A 22,903-nucleotide genomic window follows, 5' to 3' on the forward strand; every position below is an offset into this window, starting at 1 on the left:
TACTTAATTTTACGTTCGGACTTTGTATTCTTTTTCTTCAAGAGGAACCCCAAGTTGTAAGCTTCAGGTTCCACAAAACCTGGATCTGCTCCTTCTGGGTGCTACAAGGCAATACATTGGTTAAGGCAGCCTGGAGTCCTGTAGACCCTAGCTCTACCAGTAAACCCTGTGCTAGTTCCACAGAAAATCCAGAGGAAAACAGGTTGAATCATTAAGTGGGGGCACTCAGTGGTCAAAGGAATCCACTAACCAAAGCAAGATCAAGGCAAAGGGGTTAGCACTTCAGGTCTTTCTATTAGTCTCTATCAGACAAGACAGTATAGGTAGAGGGTCCTTCGGTATTTTGCCCACAGACTCACCTAAATTTGGGCAGCGAGAGGGAAGAAGTGCAGTAAGAAGGAAAGAGGAGAAGAAGGAAGAGTAGAAGTTAAAAAGAGAAGGGTGGAGAGAGAGAGAAGATGAGGTGCAAAGTTCATCGGTGCACACTAGGCTAGTGTAGCCTGTAGGTTGACCATTTGCAACGCAGGTGAGTGGCAGGAGAAAATGGGCATTAAATCAGGCATCAGAAATCCGGGCTTTTTGTTCACCCAGTGTTGCCACTGACACTATGACCTCACCGGTACATAAGAATGTCAGGCCAAATGCCCATCTATTACTTTCTGCTACAAAATTTTGATTATTCCTTCTTAAGAGGAATAAAAATCAAATAAAATTTGATAATTCCTTCTATTATATTATTTCCACTATTGACTACTAAGAAAATTATAAATTATTCAAAATTAGTGGCAAAAGGAGCCAATTTCTATAGCTTAAAAATGAATATTTCAGGTTCAGCTTGAATAGTCAACCAGTTGATGATATTTAAATTGGAGCTTGGTCTTCATTCCTTGCAAAACTGGAAAATGGCATGATGCTCTCCACTCTTAGAAAAGTGAGCTGTGTCCAGGCATTGGGACGAGGTCAGGGTCTACAGAATGTAAAACAAAATGTGTTATGAACAACAGCCCTTCATGATCAGCATGGATGACCCATTACTATGTTCTCACTCATAAGTGGGAGTTGAACAATGAGAACACATGGAAACGGGAAGGGGAACATCACACACCGGGGGATGCCAGGGGGTTGGGGGAAAGGGGACAGAGAGCATTAGGACAAATATCTAATGCATGGAGGGATTAAAATCTAGATGACGGGTCGATAGGTGCAGCAAACTACCATGGCACATGTGTAGCTATGTAACAAACCTGCACGTTCAGCACGTGTATCCCAGAAGTTAAAGTAAAAAAAAAAAAAAAAAAAAGATAAACACATCCAAAATCAAGGATACTCATCATGTTTTTCCAAACTAGCAAAGAAGTTCAGGAAAGTCAAACTACTTCGCTATATTTACATAGTAATTTAATGCCAAAGTCAAATCTAGAACAATGAAAATGGAAAAGATTAATGAATATATCTTTTCTCTGCATATTTTCACCCTCCTCTAAAAATACATTTTGATAATTAACTTATTACCGTCATGGCTTTGAAAGCCATGTCAAAAAATTCACCAAAAACTGTTTATCACAGCTAATACAAGCAACTTTGGTTTTATCATATAAACTACATTATATTTCCATTTTACTTATGTTCAAGGCTTGAAAATTTAGAAAATGACAAAATACATTCCTACATTTTTGAAAAAGGAGTTTCTTTCTCTCTCTCTCTTTTATTATCTAGTATAACCAAATCTCCTTCTTAGAACACTTGCCACGATTTTCTGGCTAAATTACACGACAACAACTTGAAAGGAAATGCTTACATTGTTCACGTGGCAGTAATCTGTCACCATGATGTCTCAGGATTGATGCACAATATCCACATGGGCCTTTGTTTTTATCAGGGCTCAAGGGTGAATGAGGAATGGCAGTCAAAAAGCTAGCCAAGAGGTTATCAACACTATAAACTAGTTATGACTTACGAAATAACTATTGTATTTCATGTATTATGAGGAATAAAAGAAAAATGTACATTAAAATTTGTTTTCGGGGATAAGGTAGCCTCATTGTAAGAAAGGATGAACAGAAAGAAATCATTAAAGGCCAAATCAAGAAAGTATACTCCATCTGGGTATTGAATGACATGTGTCACACACTAATGCAGTAGGATTAATCAGTCATTGATTTATCAAATATTTGTTCAAACTGACTAATAGACTTTCCAATTAAAGTTTTAAAATGTTTTTATCTACAGAAACAATGATACTAGCTTCCATGGCAAAAACAAGACAAAACACTAGTTATAGCTTTTTATTACTGTAACAGTCATATTCTACTAATTATAAAGCGTGGAAATATAATTTAATGGTAATTTTAATTTGTCAACAGCTTTTTTTTTCTCTCATTCTTTGTGTTTGTTTTGAAAATGGATTTTGTTCTAATTACAATTAATTTCAGAAACAGGAACACAAAAGGTATTAATAGCCTTCAAAAACATTTTTCCCAATAATTGCTATTGTTTTTAAAGGTGCTTACACCTGCATCTTGCATTTCCCTCTGAAAACCTACATCTGTCATTTGGATGATTTAAAAATACAGGAGAGAAAAACAAACACAAATGGTGAAAACAGGCAGGGTAAGCCAACTCTTCACAAGAGCCCTTCATTATTCAGCATTGTAGACGTCATACTGCTTGGAAATCATTTCAGTGGATGAGAGCATCAACCTCTTTGCAATGCACAGCCAGAAGGCCTTGTTTTAATTTAGAAGAGTGTAATGGTTTAAACAGGCACTCACAAAATCTTTAAAATGCCTCCTTCCAAAGTGTGCAGCCCAGTTCCTCTCTACTTGAGTGTGGGCCAGGCTTAGTGACTTCCTTCTAACAAATAGAATATGGTGAAAGTAAAAGCTTGGGCTTCTGAGACTAGATGCCAAAATTACAATGGGAACTCCTCTTTGCTCTTTCTCTTGGATCAGTGGCTCTGAGGAAAGCAGCCTCTATGCGTTGAAAATGAATTCTCAACCATGCCCCCACGAAGAGCTCCGCAGCAAGGAACTGAGTCCTCCTGCTAATCATCAGCCAGGGCCAGAGACTCCCGCCAACAACCCTGTGAGGGCACCATCTTGGAAACAGATGCAACAGCTCCAGTCAAGCCTTCAGATGACTGGCCTCCTAAATGACATATTGACTGCAACTTTATGCAAGACTCTTAGCCAACAGCACCGACATAAAACTCACATCCCCGACCCACAAAAATGGACATTATATATATTTGTTGCTATTAAGCCACTAAGTTTTAAAGTAATTTGTTATACAGCAATAGATCACTAATAGAGTTTTTCTGCAGCCATGATCAATGTAAAGAGTCACTTTGTAATAAAAAAAAATCAATAAAACATGATGCAAAGAAGAAAATAAAGAGCATTCCTTGTCAATGCGTTAAGATGACTATACCATTAGGAAAACACAATCCACTAAACTTTCAGAGAAAGGTCTTGTTCTGAAGGGCATTCAAATTGAACTTTACCAGATGAGTACTGGGTGGAAAAAAGAAGGAGGAAACTATCTTTATTCATTTTTCAGGAAATGAGAGGCAGGGGATGGAGAATTAAAGAAGGAAGAAGGTAACATGTATTTCAGCAGATTTTTTTTTTTTGGAGACAGAGTCTTGCTCTGTCACCTGGTTGGAGTGCAGTGGCATTATCTCAGCTCACTGCAACCTCCACCTCCCAGATTCAAGCAATTCTCCTGCCTCAACCTCCCAAGTAGCTGGGATCACAGGTGCAAGCCACCACAGTCAGCTAATTTTTGTATTTTTTTAAGTAGAGACAGGGTTTTACCATGTTGGCCAGGCTGGCTTCGAACTCCTAACCTTAAGCAATCTGTCCGCCTTGGTATCCCAAAGTGCTGGGATTACAGGTGTGAGCCACTGCTACCGGCCTATTTCAGCAAATTTTTTTTTTTTTTTTTTTTTTCGAGGAGTCTTGCTCTGTCGCCCAGGCTGGAGTGCAGTGGTACAATCTCTGTTCACTGCAACCTCTACCTCCCAGGTTCAAGCAGTTCTCTACTTCAGCCTCCCTACTAGCTGGGATTACAGGCTCCCACCACCATGCCCAGCTAATTTTCATATTTTTAGTAGAGACGGGGTTTCACCATCTTGGCCAGGCTGGTCTTAAACTCCTGACCTTGTGATCCACCTGCCTCGGCCTCCCAAAGTGCTGGGATTACAGGCGTAAGCCACCGTGCCCAGCCTATTTCAGCAAATTTTTAACAGCAATAAAAAGAAAGAACACATCTCATGCAACTGAATATCCACTGTAATACAAAATCATAGGGAAGACTTGAAAATATTTAAGCGCCATTTAGCAAATAATAACGAAAGCTCTACCAGCACTTGATCTTTAATCAAGATGATCTGTCCCACAGAGACAATTTTTCCAGGAATCAGCTAGGATACATGGGACATTAAGAAATTTCACAAAAATGATTTTTACCATTGCAGCATTTCTGGCTCAGAAGTGCTACAGTTTTACTCAGAAATGCGATTTTTTTCTCTATAGATGTCTGAGTCCTCTTGACTCACAGCTTAACCCAAGCATTAGGGAGACAGGTTTAGCTTTAGTGTGGGTGCACCATTTCCCTGCCATGCTGCCGTGTCTGAGTCTCTGAGAGGGAATGTTACCTATTCACGGTGCTCAAAGGAAGGCTGATTCCTTGTTTACTTTCGTTTTCCTGAGGGAGTTCTGTTTGCTATTGAGCACATGGGAAAAGCAGGACAAGATAATTTACATTTATTTGCATAATACAATCATGCATTTATTATCTTAGTAGATCACCACTGTGAACACAACAGAGACAAATGTAGAGTGACTTAAGTCTTTATAATGGCGTCCTGAAGCAGAAATTGCAGAAAGTTTAATTTGTTCTTAGGATAAGTTCAAATTCCTTACCCAGACTCACAAAATGTTGGTTGCATCCTGTGGCCTCTGTCTACTCCTCCCTCCTCCTGAAATGTTATCCTGTACTTTTTCACAGCACTAATTACAACTGAAATTAAATGATTCATATATTATTTGCTTAATATCCATCTCCCACTAACAGTAAGGTGTCACAAAAGTCAGGAAATGTATACCCTGTTTACCACCATGTGATCAATGCCCAGCACAAGCTGGAAGTGTAGTAGATGCTCAGTAAGTACCACTGAATGAATGAACGGCGATTCAGAGATTAAGTTTTAAGCTTAAGTCGTCAAGATCACATAGCTAGTTAAGTGGCGAAGCTAGCAAGCACAGGCATTCCGGAATCATACATATCTGGATCTGAATTCTAGACCCCTATTGTTCTGCTGTGTGACCTTGGACAATTAACAACCTAGCAGGGCCTCAGTTTCCTCACCTAACATGGAACTAATCCTGATCTCATAAGATTTTTATGAGCATCACATAACATGCTTAGTGACTGACACATAGTAGTTGCTTAATAAATGTCTACACTCGTTCTTCTCAAAGACCACAGTGACTGACATCTTCCTCTACATTCTGAAACCATTTATATTCTATATAACTCATTTAGCATTTACCATCTCCCAGTTTGTGCCCTCAGCAATGTTTCATATTCCTTCCTTATCCAAACCGGGTCTTCCACTTTACCCAAATGAGGTAGTGTGTACAGGACTGAGCGCAACACTTGGCAGATGCAATTGGAGCCCAATAAGTAAAAGCTATAAATAGTAGTATTATCTGTCTGCCAAACTGAAAAACCTTACGTAAACCCTGCATTTAATATTTGCTGACTTATTGTATAAGATAAACCAGATATAAATTCCAGTTGTCCAGCTATACAATCGAAAATGAAAATCTTTAGATAGTTAGGTTAGTTAGATGATTAGATGGTTTCTCCGATTCAAAAATTTTGGAGGGATTATGGAAACTAAAGGAGTTGCATAAAGACTGAAATCAGGCTGGGCACGCTGGATCACGCCTGTAATCCCAGCACTTCGGGAGGCCAAGGTGGGGCAGGGGGTGGGGGCAGTTGAGGTTAGGAGTTCGAGACTAGCCTGGCCTACATGGTGAAACCCTGTCTCTACTAAAAATACAAAAATCAACTGGGCGTGGTGGTGCCTGCCTGTAGTCCCAGCTACCTGGGAAGCTGAGGCAGGAGAATTGCTTGCCGGGTGGCGGAGGTTGCAGTGAGCCGAGATCCGAGATCACACCTCTGAGATCCAGTCTAGGGGACAGAGCAAGACCCTGTCTCCAAGAAAAAAAAAAAAAGAATGAAATCAGGGTAATTTTCTAGTTCTTTTCAAGTAAATAAAGAAACTTAATTTTGTGAACTATAAACCAACAAACTTATTGTTGACTTGTTTAATATATGGCTCAAGATACCAGTGTAGAGAATGAACATTTAAATAAACTGAGTAAGCAAAAACAGATGAATCATCTGGGAATGATATGCACAGAGCAGAAATAGAAAACAATCTGTAATTGAGGAAATCTGGTTTGGAATCACCCAAAAATGTGACTGGAGAGTAAGATGAGGTCAGAACAGCGATTGACACATAGTAGTCAACCACTGGATTGTCCAGTCAAGCACTGGATTGCCATGGTTCAGTGATCAAAAGAGGAACCTCAGAACTGGTCCTCTCTTCTGAATTTTGGGATAACGAGGAGCCAGGTTATACAGAACCATTTACATGATGACAGTACAGGGTTTAATGGGGAGAGGTATCCAACTAGCATCCCATGGAAAAATAGCTTTTCTTTGACATAAATTAACAGAGAAGAACAAGTGACAAGGAAAAACAGGTGAGAAATTGGGCTGCTTAATATAAAGCATGATGTCATGCAAATGAGGCCTTTTCAATGCTAGGTGCCAATAATTAGACAAATCTAAGTGGGATTTCAAGCTTCAGATAGAAAACCTGAACAACGTTAGCCAGAGGATCCCTTTGAATCCTTAAATTCTAAGAATTCTCTATTACAATCTGTGTAAGAGGATAGCTAAAAACTCTTCCACACAAACTTACAAAAAGGAGTTTAAGTTAAAGGAGACAAAGGTTTAATGAAGAGAGAGACAGACAATCAGATGGAGCAAAAGTGCAATCTTCTTTTAGATAATAAGAAAAGTCATGAAAAGCCATGTACATCACATTGCGAATATGAAAGGAAAATCTGTAATTTTTCTTCTGCTCTCTAAAAATGCATATTCTTTGCCATTTCTCTGATAAAGATGGGGTTAATCAAAGACATTGTACGGGGATAGTGTTTTTCAAACTAAGGTAATGAAACCCAAGTTCTCTCCTCATTCTTTTAACAAAAGAAGAAAACAGGGAATAACAGGAAGGGTAAAAATAATTTCTTTTGTCCCAGTTATATACATTTGCATGCATGCATATGCATAAGCAATATTGTATCATGATGCCAAATGTATTTTTTACTGTGTATCACATTTTTTTTTTTGAGACAGAGTCTCGCTCTGTCACCCAGGCTGGGGTGCAGTGGTGTCTTCTCAGCTCACTGCAAGCTCTGCCTTCTGGGTTCACGCCATTCTCCTGCCTCAGCCTCCCGAGTAGCTGGGACTACAGGCGCCCGCCACCACGCCCGGCTAATTTTTTGTAGTTTTTAGTAGAGACAGGGTTTCACCGTGTTAGCCAGGATAGTCTCGATCTCCTGACCTTGTGATTCGCCCACTTCGGCCTCCCAAAGTGCTGGGATTACAGGCGTGAGCCACCGAATCTGGCCTCTGTGTATCACATTCTTAAAAGTTTGAAAAACTAGAATAGAAAAGTTAGAGTGGGCACTTCTGATGAAAAATTATCCAAACTGAATGGAGCTGTGAATTTAAAAAAAACCTTTTTTTTTTTATTTCCATAGGTTATTGGGGAACAGGTGGTGTTTGGTTACTAAGTTCTTTAGTGGTGATTTGTGAGATTTTGGTGCACCCATCACCCGAGCAGTATACACTATACTGTATTTGTAGTCTTTTATCCCTCATCCCCTGCCCACCCTTTCCCTCTAAGTCCCCAAAGCCCATTGTATCATTCTTATGCCTTTGCATCCTCATAGCTTAGCTCCCACTTATGAGTGAGAACATATGAAGTTTGGTTTCCCATTCCTGAGTCACTTCACTTAGAATACTAGTCTCCAGTTTCATCCAGGTTACTGCAAATGTCATTAGTTCATTCCTTTTTATGGCTGAGTAGTATTCCATCACATATATATATATATACCACAGTTTCTTTATCCACTTGTTGATTGATGGGCATTTGGGCTGGTTCCATGTTTTTGCACTTGCGAATTGTGCCGCTATAAACATGCATATGCAAATATCTTTTTGGTATAATGACTTCTTTTCCCCTGGGTAGAGACCCAGTAGTGAATTTTTTTAGGAAGACTCCTATGAGGCTCATAGGAAGCCTAAGCAGAAAGTGAGCCTCATTTCAATGTTTATGCCAGAATGCTCAACAGCCATATTTCTCATAATCTCGCTTGTGTAGTTTATTATGTGCTACATACACTGCCTGGTAATAGTACTTATTTTTACTCATTACAATATTGTGTCCTTATAACATTATTTCATCAAGAATGATGATAATCATATTTTATACGGCAGAAAAAAAAAACACAGTCTCTGGCTCTTATTTCAAGTCTTGATGTTGGCTGACTTTGAGCCTTTTTTGCCTTACCTCAGTATCTTCATATGCTTCCTTTTATAGAAAATGAGAAAGAGAAAAGATAGCTGAAGACTTCAGTTTTTAAATTTTATTGTTTTGACTTAGTGGAAAGACAGACCTTTCCTCTCTTAATCTTTCCTGGATATTTGGATCCCAAGGCTAAGAACCAAACATCACTGCCTACCTTGCAGCAGCGAACCCCAGCTGCAGCTGAAATAGCTTTGCCGGGAATGAAGAGCCCCTTGGATGCTGGCCTATAAGCCCTGACCTTTAATAGTCATCGCAAAATCACACCTTCAAGTGGTGATCAACTAACATCACGTTTCCCCCATGCTCAAAGGGCATGTCTCACTTTCTGTCTTACTGTCATCTTTTATGCATTTGTGAAATATAGGATTCTGCTTGTCTACTGTACTCTTTAGAATATACATCAATATGTATGTAAGACAATTACATCATGGAAATTCATATTTCCAAAGGTTGTCTGGGCTGCCCTTTGAGAATGCTTGGGTGATTTTTTTGTGGTCTAATCATTCAAGTGCACTTGCAGAGCAGGAGAGACTCGGTCTGGCAAGAACGGGACTAAGACTTCCAAAAAGAACAAAGACAACTTATGACTTGCTGGGAGTGACTCAGGTGCTGGCTCTGTGCTCACTGAGTCACAGTTTCTCCATTATTGACAGCATCAGAGGATGCCCTGCTGACAGAGGGGCCACATTCCAGGCTGCCAGGTCTTTGGTGAGTTGTGAGGGAATGATGCCATTTTCTACATCTGCTGATTTTGTGGTCTGACACAGGGGAAAACTTTCAGAAAGAAAAATCAGAACTGGGTCACAATTAAAGCAACAACTATCTAGTAAGTACCTATTAAGTGCAAAGCATTGTGCAAAGCAATTCAGAACCAACACCTGCTCTCAACAACCTGGCTGTTCACTAATGGCCGATGAGTGCTAAAACAGAAAGAAAAGACAGTAGGGGTATCAGGTGTTCATGGGGGCGGAGATATTTGGGTTCTGGGGTGATAAATAACAATTTCATGCATAAGACAGCTGAGTCTTGAATTAAGAGTAAGATGTATGGAAGACAAAGGAAGGAAAGGACATTTCCAAAGAGGCAAAACAATATGTACAAAAGTGCAGAGGCAGAAATACACAAGGCCTGCTGGCATGAGTCAAAATAAATATGAAATACTGTTTTTGTAATCTGTATTTTAAATCAAATTTTATAAAAGGAATATATCCTACCCATCCCACAAAACTAATAAGGCTCACAGAGCAGACAGGTAAAAGTTTTTCCCCAGGTCTATGTTCTACGAAATGTATCTTAGAAAACACTCTGATTGGTTGTCTCTCTTTCCCATCACTTTCTTCATGGTTGAGATGCAACCCTGACTTCCCACATCTCCTTTACCTGCTTCTGGAATGGAAGATCTTAGTCAACTATAGATTCAGTCAAAAGTCTTATTATTGTATTACACAATACTTCTAAGACCTGTAGATGGTGGAAGAAAAGGCTAAGGTAGAATCTCTATTTTAAGGAAACTTTAGTGGGAAAGACAAAGCATTGGCCCATGAAACTACTAAATAAAATGTTGTCTGATATAATAGGAAGATGAGCCACAGACAGTATTTTAATTTGAAGTTTAGAGCTGACACAGTCTATATAGGAACATGTAAACCATATGCTGATACAATTCATGACTCCTCTCAGGACTGCCACTGACTGTTGCTCAGTCTGGACACTGCACAAATAAAGCACCAGCAAACCACCAGAGTGAGTTCTCTGCCTTGACATCGGTGTGATGCCATGTTTGGTCAGAGGGCGGCATCATTTTCTAATTCTTCAACTTGGAAGGGGCACTCTTTTTGCCTTCATCCATCTAAAGGGGATATCTTTCTTTCATTAGCTCAAATCCTCTCAGAGGTGATTTGGGGGTTCTGACCTTCCTCTTTCATGTAAGTAGATATGGCTCTTGATAAACACTTGGCAGATTGATCAATTTTCTCAGTCTCAGAGATAAATAAACAAGAAACTGCAGAATAGATGGGGCAGAATTAATTTAACTCAATTGTTTCAGACTTTATCCTTGTATAAACACCACTAGAATGTTCTGCTTCCCTGCACCCAGCTCAGAGGAGTTCCTCTGAGAGAAGGGGCCCAGCTTACCTCGTTCTCCTGGGGTCCCTGGCACGCCTGCATTTCCGGGGAAGCCTGGTGTGCCTGGGGGTCCTTGTTCACCAGGGGTTCCAGGTGAGCCTGGTCTCCCAGGCTCCCCAGGAGGCCCTTGGACAGTCCGGATGGATGAGGAGTGGCTGGGAATCTGATTGAGGATGGCAGTGTACCTGGCCATGTGACCTGAGGCATGAAGCATAAAGACAGCATTCAGCGAACTGTCACACAAGGAAAGAGAAGACCAGGGGTGTCATTCGTTAAGGCTCCAAACAATTCTGTTAGATACCCACCAAGGGAAAAATCACACCCCTTTGAAATATGTTGATTTCCAGTTAACATTTTTTTATGTTTTACTCTGGATGATATTAAGGGTTGGACTGTTGTCAAGTGGCATCTCATGTGTTTGGAATTCTGCAGCTCATGTCAGCATCTCAATAAACATCATTGAGCAGAAGTTGTAAATTTCATCTTCACTCTCAACATTTATCTGACCCCTAGACCTTCACCCAGCTGCCACTTCTCTAGCAATTACTTCCCAAGTTATTTGTCTTTTCTACAATGCACAAAGCCTCCCCACCCTCTTGCTCACAAATCCCCAGACAAGTGCTTTGTCTCAACTCATCTCTTGGTCATCAAGCTTTTTTTTAGGAACCTTTACTCGGGTCTCATTGGCAGAAACTCCCACTAGCTTTGTATTTTTAAAAGATCTGGCACTCTCTCCCACAATCCCTTAACTCAGTTACGTCTGGAAAATATATATACAGATATATGTTACTAATTACAAGTATAAAGTACTTGATACCATGATGTCTCATTTTTCCAACATCATTAGGAGATGAGATTTCCCAACATAAGTGAATTTTCTAGCTTACTATTATTTATCCATTTCGAAATATTTAAAACTAAATAAAAAATAGTAACCATTTCTTCAAGGAATTCACTCTAAAATACATTCAGTGCATTCTTTCCTTAAGCATTGGATTGTCACTGTAACTAGGGATCCCCTCCTGATGACTCAAGGCTATTAGCAGGCACATCCATTGCCGCCTGGGCAGGTGAGATATTTCCTCATTTGCTTTTTCAGCTTCTGCCTTTGACACGGGGTCTGTCCATTATCATTTTCCCAGCTGTCATCACTTTGGCCTTGAATAATTTCCCAAGTAACTAACTCTTCCTAGCGTAATTCTGATCAACTGTGAACTAAAAACTAGAGAAGTGAGCTTGTGAGGAATTATTTGCTAACCGAAAAATCCAGTCCTGAGTGGCAGCTGAAGGAATACAGTAAGGAGCCCAGAGAAACTGAAGTAGTTAGGGAAGATCGTTGAGGTGCCAGAAATACAGCCACTGAGTAGGTTGGGCCTGGCTTATCAAGTTGCATGCAACTTTTTTGATTTCCTTCCAGCATATTGACAGGCAGGGCCTTGCTATTTTATGGACTTGTTTAAGCTTTGCTATGTAACCAATCCCTTGCCGACTTCTACTTCCTAGAAGTCAGTCACAAGACTCTGAGAATTCGTAAGGAGAAAAAAATTGATTTTGAACACTTGATTTTTAGGGCACGCTTTAAATAAACAGATATTTACACATGATTTTTATTCTACAGTAGAATAAGACGGCAAGTATCGTGAGATCTTTCTTGTGTTGTGGTCAGTGAGTCATAGTAAGATTTAAGCCTTAGGTTTTCTGTTTTGTTTTTTGTTTTTTGTTTGAGGCGGAGTCTCGCTCTGTCGCCCGGACTGGAGTGCAGTGGCCGGATCTCAGCTCACTGCAAGCTCCGCCTCTCGGGTTTACGCCATTCTCCTGCCTCAGCCTCCCGAGTAGCTGGGACTACAGGAGCCCGCCACCTCGCCCGGCTAGTTTTTGTATTTTTTTAGTAGAGACGGGGTTTCACTGTGTTAGCCAGGATGGTCTGGATCTCCTGACCTTGTGATCCGCCCGTCTCGGCCTCCCAAAGTGCTGGGATTACAGGCTTGAGCCACCGCGCCCGGCCAGGTTTTCTGAAAATAATGATGTGCTCATTTACATTGTATACCTGAAATCAGAAATCTACAAAACAATTCAAGATACAGGTTATTTATAATATGTCAGTACAAAATGATTAATGTTCAATTTCTCTTTTATAATGTCTTTTTAAAGGTCCTATTTTGGCATTAAACTTAAACAGTTATATTTAACTGGTAAATTCTCTCTCACAGACACACACATAGACACACACACACATAGTTTGGGCAATATAAGAGAAAATTAAATAACGTTAAAATATAGGGAGCATGACTACTGTGTCTGAAGTTGGTAGCTTCATACGCTGGTGGCCTGATGTTTTTGCCCTAATGAAAACTCTTCCAAGTCTATGCAGATCTCAACTCCATGCCTCCTCCAGGGTGAGATTTGGATTTATCTCAGAACTAAAGATGGAATTTTGGACTTAGCCAACAGAGCTTTGTTAGATATTTGCAGGGCTCCTGGCCCAACTCCCAAACTTTCCTGAGTTAAAATGAATGTAACCCCAAGCCAATTAGCCACCTGGGGAATGTCAGCCCTGGAAGCTGGGGTGCTATTGGGTGGGAGCGCTGGACAGCAGAGCTAGGCGAGAGCTGGGTGGGGTTGAGAGAGATAGTTCTCCTCTGCTTGTCCTCAGATCTTCCTGGAACTGAACAAATTACTGGCAAAGAGAAGGGCCCACACTAGTAACCCTCTGATTAGATTACTGTGACAAAATATACAATCAGTGGGCAGAGGGAAAACGTGCAAAAGTGGTGGGTATCTAAGTAAATGGGCACTGAAATACAGTGCTGTCAAAAAGCTCAAGAAAAATGAAGAAGTGCGACAGGCGTCATATCAAGTTTGTTCTGATGTAATTTTTGGCACAAAGTCCAAGTATAATATCATGTCAAACGTCAGAGCAAGCCTGTCCATGTGTGTGTGTTTGTACTTTGGTAAACATCCTAAGAAATAAATGACAAGACCTTAGGCTAACCAGAAGATAATGGATGTGAAAATGGATAAGAAGGAAATATTCACTGAAACCTTGCAAGTTAATAAAAATCAACACCATAAATCGTCTTTCTGAGGTAGCTTCTGAAGATGTAGTCTGGCAGCTTTCAAGTGCTGAACACTTGAGAAAAAATCCTACCCACCTGGAGAGATGAGAAAGGAATAGAAGATTTGATCTGGGCAGTCAAGTTAAATTTATGTGGGCAAACAGGAGGTTCTTGGACGGATGACACAAAGGAATTTGGCTTTTGTACCATCGATGTAGAGCTCTAGGGTAATCTGTGATGATCTCTTTGATGGGTCAGTGATGGTCATCTGTAAAGCTTATGTGTCTGGGCCGGGCGCGGTGGCTCAAGCCTATAATCCCAGCACTTTGGGAAGCCGAGATGGGCGGATCACGAGGTCAGGAGATCGAGACCATTCTGGCTAACACGGTGAAACCCTGTCTCTACTAAAAAAATACAAAAAAACTAGCCAGGCGATGTGGCGGGCGCCTGTAGTCCCAGTTACTCGGGAGGCTGAGGCAGGAGAATGGCGTAAACCCGGGAGGCGGAGCTTGCAGTGAGCCGAGATCGCGCCACTGTACTCCAGCCTGGGCAACAGAGCGAGACTCCGTCTCAAAAAAAAAAAAAAAAAAAAAAAAAAAAAAAAGCTTATGTGTCTGCACCAAGACAATGCTTTGGAGTTTTCCTTAGTGGTACGCTCATGGGAAAAGCAAACGCTCTTCTGGATGAGAGTTTGCTAAGGGGAACAACTTCCGTAACCATTATATACTTACTCTGGATGAGCTGTTCGCATACTTGACGTGCCACTGATCTCACCATGGCTTGAGACTGCAGGTCACCCTGGATGAACAAAAAAGCATACTCCTGACTCAGCTGTAAGCCCAGCCACATTACCAGGACTTCCAGGATGTGGATCTGACTTGCCCCATTGTTCCCATCAGGGATCTTTGGCTCCTAGCAACGGGTGGATTTGACCACCACGGTGCACGCGGAGAAGGGGTAAGCAATTTGATATTCATGGTTCAAGGATCCTGGGAGTCCTTATTAGATTAACAAGCACAAGTAAGTATTTCTAGTCCCATATTCTAAAAAATTTAATAGTTTTGAAACAAACCCATATACATTTAATGCCTGATTTATAGCTCTTTAGAGCTTATAAAACACTGCACTTTCTCGAGCAGTGGCTCATTTAATACTAATAGCAACCCAGAGGAAAGATGTTAAACCCATTTTATAGCTGAATAGCATTAAACACATGGCCCAAGATTTCATAGAGGTAATTGGATGAGCCCAAGGCCACTGCTGTTTCTGCTATAGCCAATGGCACAATTATATTAGCAGCTGCACAATTTCTGAAAGGAGAGAGACGACCCCTAAATTAAGCTGACTTCAGTTTTGGGGCCAGTTCTTTGATTCTATGCCTGCCATTGTCTTCCTGGGTGTGAACGTTGGAGCATCAAAAAGCTCAGGAGTGCCACGGTGCCACCTGTCACTTGTATAAAGTTTTTACTTTTCTGAAGCCTTTTCACATCTATTATACAATGTTCTCATCAAACCCACTTTGTAAATTATATGAGAGCAATTCTCTCCATTGTATCCTTAAAGAAATGAGCCCAAGTTCATTGACCTGGATGGTAGCAGATATGCAACTAGAAACTAGCTCTCCTGACTCCCAGCCCACAGGGATTTTACCTCTGGAAAACATGGCCACAGTCTAATGAATTGGGGAAAGGGAGAAACAGGGACTGGTACAATAGCAATGAATAATAATGTTAGTAAGTGACGATCCTTTATCAGTCTTATGCAATGGAAGGGGTGCAACCAGTTGGGGCCAGAAAACAGAGCCACAGGATACTCACGCGCTCTCCTCGTTCCCCCTTTGCTCCAGGGACACCCTGTATGAATGGAAAATTGTCAAGTTACTTATGATATTTCACTTGGTTAAGAGTGATCGTCATGCATCTTTTCTTATTTTATGAAGACATTTTTCTTAGCACCAGTAATTCTGCAGCAAAAATCATTACACAACAACAGAAAATAGACAGCAACCAGTAAGCACAACAAACATAAAAGCTGTTACTCATTCTACCCCTTCGGCTTTTTTATGCAGAGACATGGTATATTTTGGCCACAAAATTTGAATCATGCAGCAATAATACTGCTTTGTAACACATATTTTCACTGAGTAGGTCCTTCGCACCTTTCCACCCTAAACGCCACTCTATGTACCGTACTCTCCTGAGGATCCTTCATAATTTATTTCACAAATCTCTGCTGAATAGTTAAATTGTTTCAGTTTTTAAAGGAATATCTCCAAAAGGATAGAAAAGACCGCCTCTCAATTTAGGAATTCAAGTCAGAGATGAGATTAGTGAAATCCCACAGCTTCACTCTGATTTCTGTGCAGCACGATGCCACACAATTCTCCCTAAATCTCCCCAATATGGGAGCTCACATTTATGTGAATTCTCAATTGATTTGTTATTTTCTTATGTGGCTTAGCTACTCTTTGGCCCATAAGAAATCTTGCTGTTATTAAAATGCATCTACTTTAAAAATGGCATTTTCAGGGTTTCTCCAATGAAATTATACATCTAATGAAAAACATGTGTCTTCAGAAGGATTTCATATTTTTGTTTAAACTCTGAGGCAATGTTCATTGAACAACATTTTTATAGTCTCGACTAAAAGGAGAGTGAATGGAATTTATTAATGGAATTTGCCACGTTGTCAGACTGTTTCCAGTTGTTATTTCAAACAGGTCCCAAGTCAAACTCGGTATCTTCTTCAAAATCTGTAGTCACTGAACAGTTACCCAAATTCAAACTTCTGGTTTCATTCCATGGTGTGCAGGTAAACTGGCTTCCCAGAAAAAGAAAATGCCCTGACTTGTAGCGTTTGCTGATTTTGGAGGTTTAGTGTTTCTATCACAGTTGATTTCAAGCTACAAATGTTCTGTTACTAAAGATGGAATTGGAAAGGGAAGAGAAATGCATGATTGACTCTCCTGTGCAGATATTTAAGCAGCCTACCCTGGTTCTATCTTTTCTCCTCTCCTCCCTTGCCCTGCCATGTCTATTCAATACACACACACACACACATACACACTCACAAACATACACCACATACAGATACCCACACACTTCTTCTTCTTTTTTTTTTTTTTTAGATGCAGTCTCCCTCTATCTTCCAGACTGGAGTGCAGTGGCACGATCTTGGCTCACTGCAACCTCTGGTTCCTGAGTTCAAGCGATTCTCTTGCCCCAGGCTCCTGAGTAACTGAGACTACAGGCGCACACCACCACATCTGGCTAATTTTTGTATTTTTAGTAGAGATGGGGTTTCACCATGGTGGCCAGGCTGGTTTCAAACTCTTGACCTCAAGTGATCTGCCCACTTCAGCCTCCCAAAGTGCTGGGATTACAGGAGTGAGCGACCGCGTCTGGCCAACACTTTTTTTTTTTTAAACATAATGTTAGAATCTTAGTGTTGGGTATATGGGTGTGGTGTTTACTCAAAATTCTTTCAATTTTGTGTGTGTTTAAAAATTTTTTATGCTAATACTTTGGAAAGAATGTAGGACATTGGACCTGCAAGCTGGGTTAACTCTCTGAGTTTCTTTGTAAGATGAGGCCACTAAATGAAGTGATCTCTGGGGTCCTTTATCAGTCTAACATGCTGTTCTCTCATGATACGGTCATTATGCAGAAGCAGGGAGCACAAGAAACAGAAATTGATGAAAAATACAAAGTCTGGGCTTCCAAGGGAAGGATTCCAACCTCTACAGAGAAAGAAGATCCTCACAATTTGTGACCTTTATGTGAGTTCCATGAGGCAGTCTGTGTCCAGCTTGTAGACTTCTGTATCCCCAGGTCCTAGGATGGTGCATAGGAGTGGCAAATTTTCAAAAATCATGTGTTAACTGAATGAGTGAATGGATGGCTGAATTTCACTTCAAGTTTGAATGACAAGCCAATTTGTGCTCCATTTCAACTACCCTGATTGTAAAAAAGAAAGAAGATGGCCAGGCACAGTGGCTTACGCCTGTAATCCCAGCACTTTGGGAGGAATGCAAAGGCCTTGATCACAATGCAGGTGGACCATGAGGTCAGGAGTTCAAGACCAGCCTGACCAATATGGGGAAACCCCATCTCTACTAAAAATACAAAAATTAGCTGGGTGTGGTGGCGCGTGCCTGTGGTGGCATACGCCTGTAGTCCCAGCTGCTCAGGAAGCTGAGGCAGGAGAATCGCTTAAACCTGGAAGGTGTACCATTATAAAATTTTTTTGCAAAAGTAAGATTTGCATAGCACACTCCTGCCCCAGCCCAAATTCTTTTTGGAAATAAATGTACTGACTGTGCCTTCTTCCCTCATTCTTTAGGTTTCACAAATGGACAGATCTCTAAAGAGACCTGTGTGTGATGTTCCCCTTCCTGTGTCCAAGTGTTCTCATTGTTCAGTTCCCACCTATGAGTGAGAACATGCGGTGTTTGGTTTTTCATCCTTGCAATAGTTTGCTGAGAATGATGGTCTCCAGCTTCATCCATGTCCCTGCAAAGGACATGAACTCATCCTTTTTTATGGCTGCATAGTATTCCATGGTAGATATGTGCCACATTTTCTTAATCCAGTCTATCACTGATGGACATTTGGGTTGGTTCCAAGTCTTGGCTATTGTGAATAGTGCTGCAATAAACATATGTGTGCATGCGTCTTTATAGCAGCATGATTTATAATCCTTTGGGTATATGCCCACTAATGGGATGACTGGGTCAAATGGTATTTCTAGTTCTAGATCCTTGAGGAATTGCCACACTGTCTTCCACAATGGTTAAACTAGTTTACAGTCCCATCAACAGTGTAAAAATGTTCCTATTTCTCCACATCCTCTCCAGCACCTGTGGTTTCCTAACTTTTTAATGATCACCAATCTAATTGGTGTGAGATGGTATCTCATTGTGGTTTTGATTTGCATTTCTCTGGTGGCCAGTGATGATGAGCATTTTTTCATGTGTCTGTTGGCTGCATAAATGTCTTCCTTTTTTTTTTTTTTTTTTTTTTTTTTTTTTTTTTTTTTTTTTTTTTTAGGGACGGAGTCTTGCTCTGTTGCCCGGGCTGGAGTGCAGTGGCCGGATCTCAGCTCACTGCAAGCTCCGCCTCCCGGGTTTACGCCATTCTCCTGCCTTAGCCTCCCGAGTAGCTGGGACTACAGGCGCCCGCCACCTCGCCCGGCTAGTTTTTTGTATTTTTAGTAGAGACGGGGTTTCACCGTGTTAGCCAGGATGGTCTCAATCTCCTGACCTCGTGATCCGCCCGTCCCGGCCTCCCAAAGTGCTGGGATTACAGGCTTGAGCCACCGCGCCCGGCCAAATGTCTTCTTTTGAGAAGTATCTGTTCATATCCTTTGCTCACTTTTTGATGGGATTGTTTGTTTTTTCTTCTTGTGAATTTGTTTGAGTTCTTTGGAGATTCTGGATATTAGCCCTTTGTCAGATGAGTAGATTGCAAAAATTTTCTCCCATTCTGTAGGTTGCCTGTTCACTCTGATGGTAGTCTCTTTTGCTGTGCAGAAGCTCTTTAGTTTAATTAGATCCCATTTGTCAATTTTGACTTTCGTTGCCGTTGCTTTTTGTGTTTTAGACATGAAGTCCTTGCCCATGCCTATGTCCTGAATGGTATTGCCTAAGTTTTCTTCTAGGGTTTTTATGGTTTTAGGTCTAACATTTAAGTCTTTCATCCATCTTGAATTAATTTTTGTGCAAGGTGTAAGGAAGGGATCCAGTTTCAGCTTTCTACATGTGGCTAGCCAGTTTTCCCAGCACCATTTATTAAACAGGGAATCCTTTCCTCATTTCTTGTTTTTGTCAGGTTTGTCAAAGATTAGATGGTTGTAGATGTGTGGTATTATTTCTGAGGGCTCTGTTCTGTTCTGTTCCATTGGTCTATATCTCTGTTTTGGTACCAGTACCATGCTGTTTCGGTTACTGTAGCCTTGTAGTATAGTTTGAAGTCAGGTAGTGTGATGCCTCCAGCTTTGTTCTTTTGGCTTAGGATTGTCTTGGCAATGCGGGCTCTTTTTTGGTTCCATATGAACTTTAAAGTAGTTTTTTCCAATTCTTTGAAGAAAGTCATTGGTAGCTTGATGGGGATGGCATTGAACCTATAAATTATCTTGGGCAGTATGGCCATTTTCATGATATTGATTCTTCCTGTCCTATCCGTGAGCATGGAATGTTCTTTCATTTGTTTGTATCCTCTTTTATTTCGTTCAGATGTGGTTTGTAGTTCTCCTTGAAGAGGTCCTTCACATCCCTTGTAAGTTGGACTCCTAGGTATTTTATTCCCCTTGAAGCAATAGTGAATGGGAGTTCACTCATGATTTGGCTCTCTGTTTGTCTGTTATTGGTGTATAAGAATGCTTGTGATTTTTGCACATTGATTTTGTATCCTGAGACTTTGCTGAAGTTGGTTATCAGCTTAAGGAGATTTTGGGCTGAGATGATGGGGTTTTCTAAATACACAATCATGTCATCTGCAAACAGGGACAATTTGACTTCCTCTTTTCCTAATTGAATATCCTTTCCATTTTTATTTTATTTTTTATTTTTTTTATTTTTATTTATTTATTTTTTTTTGAGACGGAGTCTCACTCTGTCGCCCGGGCTGGAGTGCAGTGGCCGGATCTCAGCTCACTGCAAGCTCCGCCTCCCGGGTTCACACCATTCTCCTGCCTCAGCCTCCTGAGTAGCTGGGACTACAGGCGCCCGCCACCTCGCCCGGCTAGTTTTTTGTATTTTTTAGTAGAGACGGGGTTTCACAGTGTTAGCCAGGATAGTCTCGATCTCCTGACCTCGTGATCCGCCCGTCTCGGCCTCCCAAAGTGCTGGGATTACAGGCTTGAGCCACCGCGCCCGGCCTAATACCCTTTCTTTCTCCTGCCTGATTGCCCTGGCCAGAACTTCCAACACTATGTTGAATAGGAGTGGTGAGAGGGGGCATCCCTGTCTTGTGCCAGTTTTCAAAGGGAATGCTTCCAGTTTTTGCCCATTCAGTATGGTATTGGCTGTAGGTTTGTCATAAATAGCTCTTATTATTTTGAGATATGTCCCATCAATACCTAATTTATTGAGAGTTTTTAGCATGAAGGGCTGTTGAATTTTGTCAAAGGCCTTTTCTCCATCTATTGAGATAATCATGTTGTTTTTGTCTTTGGTTCTGTTTATATGCTAGATTATGTTTATTGATTTGTGCATGTTGAACCAGCCTTGCATCCCAGGGATGAAGTCCACTTGATCATGGTGGATAAGCTTTTTGATGTGTTGCTGGATTCAGTTTGCCAGTATTTTATTGAGGATTTTTGCATCGATTTTCATCGGGGATATTGGTCTAAAATTCTCTTTTTTTGTTGTGTCTCTGCCAGGCTTTGGTATCAGGATGATGTTGGCCTCATGAAATGAGTTAGGGAGGATTCCCTCTTCTTCTATTGATTGGAATGGTTTCAGAAGGAATGGTACCAGTTCCTCCTCGTACCTCTGGTAGAATTCGGCTGTGAATCCATCTGGTCCTGGACTTTTTTTGGTTGGTAGGCTATTAATTATTGCCTCAATTTCAGAGCCTGTTATTGGTCTATTCAGAGATTCAACTTCTTCCTGGTTTAGTCTTGGGAGGGTGTATGTGTCCAGGAATATATCCATTTCTTCCAGATTTTCTAGTTTATTTGTGTAGAGGTATTTATAGTATTATCTGATGGTAGTTTGCATTTCTGTGGTATCGGTGGTGATATCCCCTTTATCATTTTTTATTGCATCTATTTGATTCTTCTCTCTTTTCTTCTTTATTAGTCTTGGTAGCGGTCTATCAATTTTGTTGACCTTTTCAAAAAACCAACTCCTGGATTCATTGTTTTTTTTTTAAGGGTTTTTTGTATTTCTATCTCCTTCAGTTCTGCTCTGATCTTAGTTATTTCTTGCCTTCTGCTAGCTTTTGAATGTGTTTGCTCTTGCTTCTCTACTTCTTTTAATTGTGATGTTAGGGTGTCAATTTTAGATCTTTCCTGCTTTCTCTTGTGGGCATTTAGTGCTATAAATTTCCCTCTACACACTGCTTTAAATGTGTCTCAGAGATTCTGGTATGTTGTGTCTTTGTTCTCATTGGTTTCAAAGAACATCTTTATTTCTGCCTTCATTTCGTTATGTACCCAGTAGTCATTCAGGAGCAGGTTGTTCAGTTTCCATGTAGTTGTGCAGTTTTGATTGAGTTTCTTAATCCTGAGATCTAGTTTGATTGCACTGTGGTCTGAGAGACAGTTTGTTATAATTTCTGTTCTTTTACATTTGCTGAGGAGCGCTTTACTTCCAACTATGTGGTCAATTTTGGAATAAGTGCTGTGTGGTGCTGAGAAGAATGTATATTCTGTTGATTTGGGGTGGAAAGTTCTATAGATGTCTATTAGGTCTGCTTGGTGCAGAGCTGAGTTCAATTCCTGGATATCCTTGTTAACTTTGTCTTGATCTGTCTAATGTTGATAGTGGGGAGTTAAATTCTCCCATTATTATTGTGTGGGATTCTAAGTCTCTTTGTAGGTCTCTAAGGACTTCTTTTATGAATCTGGGTGCTCCTGTACTGGGTGCAGTACTATATATTTAGGATAGTTAGCTCTTCTTGTTGAATTGATTGATCCCTTTACCATTATGAAATGACCTTCTTTGTCTCTTTTGATCTTTGTTGATTCAAAGTCTGTTTTATCAGAGACTAGGATAGCAACCCCTGCCTTTTTGTTTTCCATTTGCTTGGTAGCTCTTCCTCCACTCCTTAATTTTGAGCCTATGTGTGTCTCTGCGCGTGAGATGGGTCTCCTGAATACAGCACACTGATCCAATTTGCCAGTCTGTTTCTTTTAATTGGAGCATTTAGCCCATTTACATTTAAGGTTAATATTGTTATGAGTGAATTTGATCCTGTCATTATGATGTTAGCTGGTTATTTTACTCGTTAGCTGATGCAGTTTCTTCCTAGCATCGATGGTCTTTGCAATTTGGCATGTTTTTGCAGTGGCTGGTACTGGTTATTCCTTTCCGAGTTTA

At 40.7% G+C, this 22,903-nt stretch overlaps 1 protein-coding gene across 3 annotated transcripts in view; it reads right to left on the reverse strand.

Annotated features, from left to right (window-relative positions):
- COL14A1 (collagen type XIV alpha 1 chain) overlaps positions 1–22,903 on the reverse strand; it is a 256,610-nt gene that overhangs the window by 13,536 nt on the left and 220,171 nt on the right. For all 3 annotated transcript variants that reach the window (XM_030938097.1, XM_010381456.2, XM_030938098.1), the window contains exons 43-45: positions 15,678–15,713; positions 14,592–14,658; positions 10,814–11,002 (exon numbers count right to left, since the gene is read on the reverse strand). In XM_030938097.1, coding sequence (XP_030793957.1) covers positions 10,814–11,002; positions 14,592–14,658; positions 15,678–15,713 — 292 coding nt within the window. The remainder of the gene's footprint in view (positions 1–10,813; positions 11,003–14,591; positions 14,659–15,677; positions 15,714–22,903) is intronic.

The sequence above is a fragment of the Rhinopithecus roxellana genome, chromosome 9 (assembly GCF_007565055.1).
Source record: "Rhinopithecus roxellana isolate Shanxi Qingling chromosome 9, ASM756505v1, whole genome shotgun sequence".
Classification (NCBI taxonomy): domain Eukaryota; kingdom Metazoa; phylum Chordata; class Mammalia; order Primates; family Cercopithecidae; genus Rhinopithecus; species Rhinopithecus roxellana.